The sequence below is a fragment of the Falco naumanni genome, chromosome Z, assembly GCF_017639655.2.
Source record: "Falco naumanni isolate bFalNau1 chromosome Z, bFalNau1.pat, whole genome shotgun sequence".
Classification (NCBI taxonomy): Eukaryota; Metazoa; Chordata; class Aves; order Falconiformes; family Falconidae; genus Falco; species Falco naumanni.
The window spans coordinates 51865109-51877396 of NC_054080.1; the positions used below are offsets into that span (position 1 = coordinate 51865109).

The 12288-nt window shown below is 38.0% G+C and overlaps 1 protein-coding gene across 10 annotated transcripts in view; it reads left to right on the top strand.

Annotated features, from left to right (window-relative positions):
- Nucleotides 1-12288, top strand: part of NFIB (nuclear factor I B) — a 274440-nt gene that overhangs the window by 216680 nt on the left and 45472 nt on the right. Inside the window, exon 7 of one of the 10 annotated variants that reach the window (XM_040580935.1) lies at nt 1759-3505. The exons of the other annotated variants lie outside the window; for them this stretch is intronic. Within the exon in view, the coding sequence (XP_040436869.1) occupies nt 1759-2207 (449 nt within the window). The 3' untranslated portion in view covers nt 2208-3505. Of the gene's footprint in view, nt 1-1758; nt 3506-12288 lie in introns of those variants that run through there. 10 annotated transcript variants of the gene reach the window in all.

Here is a 12288-nt window from a genome sequence, read left to right on the forward strand (position 1 = left end):
CAACCCACCACAAGGAGTACTTGTTGTTTAGCCAGGTTTTGGCATTTGTGAAACTAAGGAAAAGAAATCTAGCTCAGCTACAATAAAATCTTCCTTATACCACACTCTACTTTCAGTTATAAAACTCCAGACTTTTTCCTTTTGCTGTTATCTATCTTCTTCCTGTTGTACTACTTCCAAAAATGTTTTGATAAGATTTCCAGATGTTGTATTTTATGGTCTTATTGTAAGATCTGTTTGCAGATGTAATTCTGGGCAGAAATAAGTAAGCCTATCTGGAAAATGAGAACTTTAGATGGCATAAGGTTGGTCAAAGCCAATCCGTGAAGGCTTATGAGCAGCAGCTTCATTATCCAATACTCTAGTATTGTTATGCATGTTATTGCTGTGATATAAAAATATATAAAAATTATAATGAACCAAAATTATTATTTTAAAAAAAATTTTGTTTGTGTTTATTGAGGTCAGATTATAAATCCTTATGGAAGAAAAGGAAAACTTGTGAAGCCATGATACTGTCTTGGAGTTTTACTTCATTGGCTTGCAAATGTTTGTGACTAGTTTAAAAATGTATGTAACCACAAGAGTATTTGTAACAGCTTCAAAATCAGATTTTAAAAAAATATTACTGTGGATTTACAATGTTGGTTTTGTGTTTACATACGTTCAGTCATTGTGGGAAGATTCTGTAGTTTGTGCCATTATTTTTGCTATGTTAAAATACTTAAAATATGACTCTATTTGCAGGATTTTTTGAAACAGGTGTGAAGTCTTCCTGCAGAGCAAATGGGCAGGTTTATAACTGCAAATATTTTTCCTAAACCTTCTGTTTACCATTAGCTTTCCAAATAACTAACCACCTTCCAAAAAGTCCAGAGCCTAAGAAAGTGGAAAGCCATCTCTGAGAATGGTGCATTATTTAGAAACAGAGCCCTAACTTGACAATGAGGACTTTCTGTGTCCGCTGACAGATCTTGTGCAAGTTACTTGTTTTCTCTCATGCCTTGGTTTTCCCAGCTGAATGCCTTACTAACTTAAATAATGTCTGGATCATATCTTATATTTCTACCAGGTGGAAATACATCTAGATCTAAGAAGTAGTGTGCTGTAAATCTCTTGCAGTCTTCCTTTTTCTAGGTTGCTGTTACTGAATTCTTTACATGTTTCTGTATTAGACAAAATTTTGAGTTCCTGCATTAGTGTAGTAATACATTGTGAAATAGAGAGGCACTTGCTGCATGAGTAAATTTGCTGAGTGTTTTAGAAATTCTGGGGAGGATAAAAAATCTTGTATGGTAAAAAAAAGTAAAAATCGTCCTCCCTATTTGGAAGAAGACGTTAGTAAAAATATAACAAAACTAGCAACTAGTGCAGTGAATAAAAATTACTTTACATCTAATAGGCTAAGAACTGATTTATTAACTGGTAAGTAAATCAGGTTGTATTTTTTTTTTCTTTTAACTTATAAGGAAACAGGAATATCAGAAGAACAGAGCACCATGTGTGCATCTATGGCTTCTAAAAGCTATCTTGACGAAGTACATTGACATATGCAGACGATTTCAGTATTTATCCTTGAGATCTGTTTTACTGTTATAGTGTTACAACATTGTGTATGTTGTAAATAAATAAAATGGGTTATTACCAGTGCACACTAGTCATGATAAAAGTGGAGAGATTCATGTGGATTTCTGTAGTAGTCAGGTGTATGGAAATACTGAATGTCAATATACAATGAAGTAAATTTTAATTTTACAGTTTCTTCATCACGTTCACTCTCTTACACCACACCCACCTCTATCAACAGTCAAGAGCCAAGATGCCAGCATACCATTAAAACTGAAACAGCTGGACCGCCTTCACCCGTTGATTGGCCAGCAGCTGTTGGACCCTCCACTTCTCAGGTCCCAACCCCCTTTGTTGGATACCCCTCTTCTGGATACTTGTCCCCTTTTGCTTTCTCCCCACCCACCGGACACTCCTTTCCCATTGGGGTCCTTCCCGATGGCTCTTTCCTTCTTGGGCCTTCTTCTCATGGACTGTCAAAGATGGACGTTCTCATTTCTGAAGTGAGGGAACTAAAAGAGGAAGTAGTTAATGTGGTCCAGGAGTTGAGAACAGTGACAGATCACCTTGGCTTTTTGGTGGCCTGTGTTGGACAGAGTTCAGGATTTTTTCCAGCTCCTGGTGCTCCTTCTGAAGGTTAATGCTTTAAAAACTCATAGTTTCCATCTAACAGATGAATTCATCTTGCAAAGTTTTACCTTGATGAATATCTGTTAAATGCATTTCTGTGTTTTTGATTCAGTCTGAGTTCTCAAAATCCTTGTATGTCAAAGCATGTTTTAAAGCATTTATGTCTTGCTAGTAACTTCTGTTACATCTGCCTTTGTATTTTTTAATATTTCAAAATACTCTTTAATCAATGTATACACACACATACACATACCTTTCATATATATATATACACACACAACCATGCACACCTTATGAATCTATGTGAATTTTCTGTGTTTTTAACTAGGATGATGTGTGCACAGTAGTCAAATGCTGCCATTTGGTAAGTTTTCATAACTTCACATTCATAGAGTGAGAAGTACTTTTCACCAAGAGTAACTTTTCAAAGTGTATTTCCAGAGAAAATTCTTAGCCATGGCTTCTCTTATCCTGTTGGCTGCTGTGGTGCTGAAAGTGGTAACAAACGATAGCATTAGCAAGGAAGGCTCGCCTGGGAGGAGGCCACCAGTTGGGTTCTCTTTCTTTCTGGTTGCAGAACAAGACATTAGTAGTGATCAGTGAATGAGCATTATGTTTGCTAGTTAAAAATCAGTAGTTCTGCCATGATAGTTGAAACAAAATTAAAATTAATAGCGAATTGGTTTAGTTTTTGTTTCCATAGTGACAATTTTACCACTAAACCTGCTGGTATGTAAAATAAGTTAAATTTTACTCTCATAAAGATGAAAAGTGCTTTCTTATCCTTAGAGCTTGAAAGGCACTAGGTACAAAAAAATAGGTGAAGGAGCTTTCCAATGTTTAATTAAAAAGGCAGAGAAAGAAAATAAAATCCATGAACAGGACAGCAAAAACATTCTTTTAAAGTGAGTGAAGTTGCTTGTACATCAAGAAAATTTACATCCTCTAATGGGTAAGAATAATGTTAAGTTTATACTCTCTCAAAAAAATAAAGCAACAGAGATTATATCTGTTTTTATGTGGTTAGAATAGCTTTATGCCAATTTACAACTTATTCATAAGTATCTTCAAATATTCAGAGTAGCAGATGAGGAAGTTTCAACTATGGGCAGAGCAGTGACCTGACTTTTCCTTCAGCCCATGTAAATTTCAGTTTCTGAATGAACGAAGAGTAATAAAATGTTTAGAAATACAGACAGAATGACAAATACAATGGGAGATATATTTGGAAGCATATGAAAAGGTTTGCTTTTTTGCGTTCTTGGAAATGGCTGTTATTTGCTCAATAAAGTCACTGTAAAAAATCTCATTGTAGGTTCTTTGTCTTTTATTTTGACTAGTACATTGTAGCAAGGCCTTTTACTTAGTGTTTTACATGTGTCATCAGTGAGTTGAATACATCAGGGCTAGCACATGCATTTCACATATACATACGTGAAAGATGTAAGTGCCAAAGGGTATTTTTCTTGTGTGCATAGCACTTACTCTGTGACAAACTTTATACTATGGCAACATCCTGTTACGAGGAGCAGCTGATGGAACTGGGGTTTAATTTGGAGAAGAAGAAACTCAGGGGGGACCTTACTGCTCCCTACAACTACCTGACAGGAGGCCGTAGGCAGGTGGGGGTCAGTGTCTTCTCCCAGATGACAAGTGACAGGACAAGGAGAAATGGCCTCAGGTTGCACCAGGGGAGGTTTGGATTGGATATTAGAAAAAATTTCTTCAGTGAAAGAGTTGTCAAGCATTGGAACAGGCTGCACAGGGAGATGGTTGAGTCACCATCCATGGAGGTAGATGAGGCACTTAGGGACAATGTTTTGTGGTCAACTTGGCAGTCCTGGGTTAATGGTTGGACTTGACCTCAAAGGTCTTTACCAACCTGAATTATTCTATGATTCTGATTCTACCTTGACGCTCACTCTAGATGTCCTTTGATTGAAATTAGTGATAAAATGCATGTCTTACTGCAAGATATGGCCCAGGAGCTATTATGTGTAATTGTTCTGTTCCAATGTTACTGAATAAGAGATTTCATTAGCATTTTTGAAACTGATCAGCTCCTATTAGAAATTGTAGGTTAAGTATTATTCTGTATGATCTAACCTATGTGGTGTAGAATGTCTGCAGTTACCAAAAGAATGAACCTCATGAATCAGAGGCATGTTTTTCAGTAATGGTACATCCATGAGGTGAAAAAAATTAATTTAGCCCACATATTGTAACTTTTTCTAGTCACCTCTCTTTTTTGTCTTCATTGAGAGATTCTTTGTTTCTGTTCTGTATACATAGATACATTTGAAAAGGTTCTTAATTTCTCTTTTTTACTGCTTTCATGCAAACTGTATCAAACTTGATCAAAGCAGTGTATTTCTGTGTGAGTTAATGATTTTGTCTCCTTTCAAAACCATTCCCCAGATAGATCTACAATTAAATTAATGTACCACACCTATTAAACCATCCTAAATTGTTACCAGTATAGACTATAATAGTAATAAAAAGGAGATGCCACAACCTAAATGCTTCTAAATCAACAATTTCCCTTTGATTGTTTTATCTCAAATGCCTCTTTAATCTTATTGCATTAGAAATTGGGAATACTATTCTAACTTCTGTAGTTAAGTTTATGATATTGATTTCATTTTCTAGCCAAGGTCCTTGGATTCTCAGCATTAATGAGATGTTATAGCTGTGCATTTTTCCTTGAAGTTTGGATGACTTTCTGCAGGATAATTTAATAATGACTAAAATGTACTCCAAAGTCTTTATAATTTGTTTGGCTTTTAATTAGATTTCTCTCAGTCTCCCATAGTGCTCTTCTATCTACTGGAATCTCATCTCTTAACAATGATTCATAGATGATGAAATGGCCCGGTCTGTTTCTGAAGTGTAAAGTTAAACACAAAAGTACTCAAGGTACCTAAAGTACACAGTGACTGCTCAAGGATTATGTATGGCAGTGCAGAGTACTTGGAGCCTCATGTGCATTTGTTAATGACAGTATATATATTTGTTATAGTACATTCTTTACTATAGTGCATGGCAGCAACATTATATTTTTGGTCTTATGCTTTTTATCTCTGTTTCCAAAGTCAGTCTAGTTACCTGCAGCACCTGCTCCACGTTTAACGGGTAGCCGCCCCACTGAGCTCTGAGTTACTAAGTTCTTCCCACAGGGCACCTGGTGGGCTGTGCTGGCAGAGGCAGTTGGATAAACCGAGTCTGAAGTTGTGGGGAGAAGTGAGGCAGGAGAGGCTGCAGAGGTGTAGTCTGGCACTGTACCACCTCCCCCTTGGGTCACGGCAGAGCTGTGGGAGATTTTTGCTTCCCTCCAACAGCAGCACCCCACCTCCCCATGGTCTCCATGGCGACACCTGTGTCCTGGGGGTCTTGCAGCTGGACAATGCTTCCAGCATGGTGAGGAAGACTGGCCAGCTTTATGCCAGCAGATCAATGCATGGAAAAAAAATGGTATTTGTCTCCTCACAAGAAACAGCGCAGGCATGATAACATAGCCATGCTGATGATGCGGCTTTCCCAGGAGGTTTACTGTAACTTTCTGATGAGGAGTGGCAAGGTGGGTTTGAAGGGTGAGAATGAAGAATTGCTGCCTACTGTTCTTGCAGGATAGGGTGCCATATTTTCAGCCTAATCTTAGTGGGATTAGATGTAAATTTAAATAGCATTAATCTCTTCAGTATGGCAGTTAATTACTTACATATCACATGACACTGTCAAACAACTGTTACGGGATTAGGTCTGTATATCCTATCCTACTGTTAAACACTTTTTCAAATTACTTTGGGATGCAGATGTTTCTGATGTGTACGTATTCAGTATTAATGCTCTAATCTTACCATCACATCTTTCTTCTTCTCCTGTTTTATAAGCTTCCTTTTGTTGAAACTGAAAAATTAAAGAAAAAACAAAAATCAGTTAATTTTAGAAATATGTATGCAGCCATCCCAATTACCTTAACTTAGATAACCATGCACTTGAATTATACCTTTCAAAAGTGAGCATATGCAATTTTAACAGGAGTTACTGTTTTGCGGTACTGAGTTGTTTTGCTTTCTGTACATAAAATGTAGGATAATCAGTAATGCAATGAAGAAATACGGCTGTCAAACTTTATGCAGTTAGTTGCACACACCAACAAAAAGCATCCTACAATTTGTCTGGACAGAGACTCATCTGGGTTTCCTCATGCCCCTCACCTCCCCCACCCCCAGTGTTCTGGAGGATGTGAGGGCAGGTAGATACAACCTTTCTATCTTCTGTCCAAACCACTTTCTGTTGAGGGGGGAAAAAAAGAATCTTGAAGGTTAACACATCCCACAGAATGTAACTGTTGGTAATGGAGTACAGTATTCTGCAAGTTTGCATGTAGATAAAGATGAGAAAAATGACATGTTTACTTCATCTAAAGGGCTTTTGACTGTCACGTTTCAGATGTCAGAAAGTTCTTGCATCACTTTCTTCTCTTACATGTTAATTAACTTGTTAATTAACGTGTAAATTAATACTTACTGAACAATGCAAAATAAAATAGTGTAATTTATAGAAAAGATTAATAGAGAATGAACAAGGAAGTAATTAAGTTGCTATTGTAAGAAATTTACTCTTGTTTTGCTGTAGCTTCTCTGAATTGCAATATTTTAGTACTTTTCTCACCAGCTTGCAGTACTGAAAAATGGCATTGGAAGAAATTCCAGTTAGTTCCTCTCCTCTTCATTGGTTTTTCACTAAAAATCACGGAAGAGAATACATTGATATGGTTCTCTGTTATGAAAAGGCAAAAAAGCACAACAGAGTGTTTGTTTAGCCTCAGGCATGGTTCCTGATAGGAAAACCAGTGTCACAGTGTGGTAGACTGGACTGTACAATATTAGAGGTGTGCCTGTGAAAGTAATATTGGGGCTAAGTAGGCTGATTTGAAGATGGGAAGTTATAAAATCTTTGTACACTGAAATAACCTAGTATAAAATTTTCCTCTGTAAAATGCTTTTCCGCACTTGATGTAGAAGCAAAAATAAAAACGAGATCAGGATTGTAAACTTGAAGGGAGCTCTCTTTGAACCTTAACACTGGCTGCTTCTTAAGTTCAAACCACTCTCAACTCTTAAGCAACATGCATATATATTTTCATGTAAAGACCTCACTGTTTCTTGCAAAAGCGAGGACAAAGGCCTTCACACTGAGAATTGATACACGTGTCTCAGAAAGTCATGGAACAAAACTGGTAATGACTTTTTTTGTTTGGTTTGTTTTGTTGATTTTCCACTCAAGAAAACATTGATTATCAGAACTAAATTTTTCAGGGAACTAAATAAATTTTTAGGAGGGCTTCTCTCTGGTCCAAGATACAGTGAGGGGGGATGAGACACCAACGAGCCAATGATTAGGGCATGGATTTGGATAGTGGGAGAGCTAGATGCAAAGCCTGATCTCTGCCTGATACTGAAGAGGAATCCCAGCAAGTCTGTCTCTGTTCTAGACATCAAGTATCTCAGACACCAAGCTGTTCAGGCACATCTGTCTTTCTCTGCTATTTATTCACAAAAATACGTCACCATTCCCTTTTTGTGAAGAAGGTAAATTAACTAAAATGTTTTTATTTTCAGTATTTTTGGTTTCTATCCAGTACTAGTTCCCAGTCTTTAGGGCAGATACAACAAAGCCTTTTTCTTATGAATGAGAGGTGGTTGTGCTTTGGAATCACTCAGCTGTCAGTGGTCAGTATTAGGTCCCTTGTTGAGACCTACAGCTGAGAATTAGAGAATGCTTATAGGGTTAAAGGAAATCAGAGTGAGCACATCTGAAAATTGGTGATGCTGGCTTTGCCTGTGCAGAGTGGCTCTGCTCATTCTGTACAAGCACAGGTGTAAAACAATACTGACCCTACTGAAAATCAGTGGGATTTGTCATGATTTATCATCATCATCCAGCTGTCTGATGTGAATTTGAAATTGTACTTAAGTTTTCACATGTGCTTCACACAAGTGTACCTACCAGATGTGATGGAGGCAGTGGAGAGTGAGGCCCAGCTGTATGTAGTGCATTGTGCCACCAGAAATTATTCCAGGTACTGCCTCTGGGATAATAGTACCTCATTTAAAGCTGTAGTATGAAAGGATGCCTCTTACAGCTTGCAAGTGGTGCTATGGACTCCATAGCTTTCCTGCTTTCACTGTGGTTATATATACAGTAAGATGAATGTTGTTTTGTTTTGTTTTCTCTGGAGGTGTTGCTATACTAATGAGTTGAAAATGAATCTTTACAGATTGTTGTCTGCAGGAGAGTACCTTGTAAAGAAAGTCTTGAGAAACTAAGCAGTAGAAAAAGTATTAATGAGAAGAGTTGGAGAATGAACTGAGCATGAAAGAGCAGCTGCCCTGTTGTGGTGGTGAGCAAGAAAGCAGATTGGGTGTTCAGAAACAGGCAGGCGGATGTTTGAACTTGCTCTGGATCACTGTTCAATTCCAGCCAAGTTCTCCTAACAGGTGGCTTGCCCAGTGGTGTGCTAAGGTGACATTAATCCAGAGAACTGCCTGGATGACAAGCTTCAGACTGAGGAAGAGGGTCTTTGCTTTGATGAGGAAACTGGCAAAACTCATGTCTCATTAGCGTTTCCTAAGGTTCTTTGGAAGTGAACAATAGTGTAATTAAAGGCTGATGTAAACACGTTTCTGCACTTTCCCCGCAGCATTTTATTACATTAGAATTGATCAGAATTGTTGCCTTGGGCTGTCTTGAACAGCTATACATCTGGAGCACCATTTGTGCAGGCTGATGATGAACAGGCAACATACACTATGCTTCACAGCAGCTCTTCTGCCTTCCTATGTGACAGATTTACCTTGTTGGCTGATGAGATGATCTAACTCTTTTTATTTGCATAAGCCCCTTTTTCTTTGATGAGATGCTTTAAAATGTATAACATGCCACCTGTTTGGGTGCATACATACTGTAACTCCACAGTAATATGAGAATACAGGCAAAAGTGATTTGGAATAGCACTGAGAATTAAAAAAAAAAAGCCTGTTTTTCACATTTGAAGAAAATTCTCAGCAGGACAGGACATAGTGTCTGATTAATATAGACCTTTTGATAACTTTGACCAAGCGCTTTCGGCATCTTTCTGTTTTTCATCTGTACTTAGCATTTGTTCCAAAAGTCTAAAAATAAATCACAGTTGAAAACGTTTTATTTTAATTCTCAAAGTAATAAGGATTGGAATCTCATTCCTGAAACTTTGACACGGACATAATAGCAAGTAGCCTATTTTTCTGTTCTCTGTTTGTCATTCATTATGTACGTGTCAGTATAACCAAGCTCTGTGTAGCTATGAGACTATACCTTATGATGTGGAAAAAACAAGACCAGTTTTAAAATGAGAAAAATGTGTGTTTTCTATTATGTAGAACCCCCTAGTAAAATCATAAGAAGTCTCAATGTCACTCCAGCTCATTCTGCTTTATTTAAAGGCACTGTTTCTTATGAACAAAATTAAAGACAGTGAAAAAGTGTTTTGCATTTTTAATTTTTTCCCCACTTTTTATTCTTGTAACTGGTAACTCTCCAGAGAAATGCAACTTGTATGTTTTCTTAATAAAGCTTTAAATCTCCTCTTTTGGTCAAGGAGGAGACGGCTGCAGCCTTTCTTCCTAACCTATACAAACAGTTATTGTTCTGTCTCCCCTGTGGGCTGCATCTGCTGTTCGGCAGTGGCAGGAGCGTGAATACTCTGTTATGATGGCCAGGCACACACGGGGAGAGCCACAGGGGCTGCCGGGGGGGGGGGGGGGGAAAGGGGCTATCTGGAATTACTTCTCAGTGCGAAGTGCATTGTTTTAACAAAGAAGCCGTTTCCTGCACTTCAGCTGTTACTACTTGCAGTTGCCTGTACTATATATAACAAGACTTCTGAAAATACTTCATGGTGGTGTGCTGTGCAGTGTATGTTGAAGTCACTGTTTTGGTGGGTAATGAGTATTTTTATGGCAGTGCTGAATTTTCTATTCCTGACTACCAGTCGTGTTCACCTTGGTGAGGAAACTGTCTCCTGTAGAAGAAGTTCATTGCATTTAACTTTGCAATTTCTGCCATCTGTTTTCTATATGCTAACTACAATTTTTACTTCTGTAAAGTAGAGGCAGGAATAAATTACACATTTTTAAAGCAAATGCGAGAGTTGTCATAGGCACCAATCTCCTTTTCAGTAGATTCTTTTCAAATTAGTGATGCCACTGGGGGGTTAATGGATAGTCTGATTACATTGCACTTCATATAGCATACGTCTTTAAAGCAACTGAAATATTTCAGTTTTGAAAAAACACAACAACTTCTGCTTGTTTAATGAAGTAACAGTCACTAACCAAATTAAATCTGGTGCATTCCAGAAATCAGAGCAGCTGATGCATGCAGACCTTGAGGAGCTAGGCAGCTCTCTCTTTCATGGGTTCTTTTGTTGAGTATGAGCTTTACATAAGGAAAAGATTTTCCCCTTTCCAGCCCATGGTTTGGTTTTTCCCTTAGGGAGGCTTAAGTGCAGCACTTTTAATCTGAAATAAAATTAAACTGTTTGTACATTCTGTCTTTTGTGGTAGCCTGTATGTGGTACAGTCAACAAGATATTTGATCACTGATAAGTTAGTTCTGTGACAACTGCTGGTGACCACAGCCTTGTAGTGGGAAGCTGTGTCTACAAGCTGCTAGGCACAGTTACCTTTTTTCTTAGACTGTAACGTATTATTTATGAAGAGACAGAGATTGTGCATGCACAGAACCACAGTACAAAGACAGTAGTTGGTTAATTTTGTCCCGGGCTTTTATAAAATCTTCTATCTGCTGGGTTGGTGTGAGAATTTTCTTGTGTTTACAGAACTAGGGCCTTATGTGAAGAAGCTGGGGTTGTCATCTCAGCAGAAAATAAATTATAATAAAATATTTTGAAATCATTCCAGAATTAATGTGCCTTCGTATCATGGTTTGCCTATGCAAAACTCAATTAAATTGTTTTTTTGCAATTTTACGTATTAATTTTCTTAGCTTAGCAGAATGTGTTTAACAAAACTGCAACTATTTGGTGACTTTGCTACCTGGCAATGGATTCAAAGAAACAAAATATTTCTCTGTTTTCTTCCTCAATGAAAATTTATTTACTGAGTTTTTATAAGGCAGCTAGAGACACCTCTGTCGGCACTCAGTGTTTTTGATAACAACATAAAATTGTAACAGGTCATTACAATAAAAAGCATACAGTAACCTTTGTCATATCTGCTAAACCTGAATGAGTGCTAAATTGTTCTGTTGTAAAGCAGTTCCTCACACTAGCTGAAAGTTTTGCTGAATCAAATCCTTTCTCAGCAGCCTTCTTGAAGAGGTGAACTTTGCAGGGTACCTGGGAAATCACCAGACTTAGTAGTCAGGAGCAGAGTGGAGCAGGGGAGTCGCCAGGAGGGTGATGGACGGGCACTGGTGGAGTCTGCTCTGGGTCTGGTGCCAAAGCCTAGGCAGGGCTTAACAGTGGGATGGGGCAGAGTGGACAAGGGGTCTCTCAGTTTGATGGGTTCTGCTTTAAGTACAGCTTTTGGAGTGAAAACTCACTCATAAAATCCAGCCAGCTCAAAAAGCACTGGTCCAGTTTGGTGTCAGTAAGGCGCTCACATTTTGCAGGCCTGTCTGTGACTCCAGGATGATTGTATATCCCCCAGAATAGCACAATACAGTGTGCCAATATTAAAAGTGCCAAAATCACTTTAAGGGCTAACGTGGACCATGTAGGAAAGTCAGCTGCAACATGGCCCTGGTCCAGTACTTAAGAAATGACCTTTGCTTTAAACATGAGTTAGTCCCATTGATTTGAAATGGAACCCATTTATGACATTGATGTATGTCCTACAAAAATATTATAATTAACTTTGACATAATTTGCTGCAGAGCCCAGCAAATGTTGTTTAATTAATTTAACCTTTCAGAAAGGATGTAGTGTTTTTGCTTTATGCAGTATCAGTAATGCTGCATGGTAGAAATCATACGTTTGCCCCTACTAGGGTGTTACCTTCACACAGTGAGTTTTAAAGAGATGTT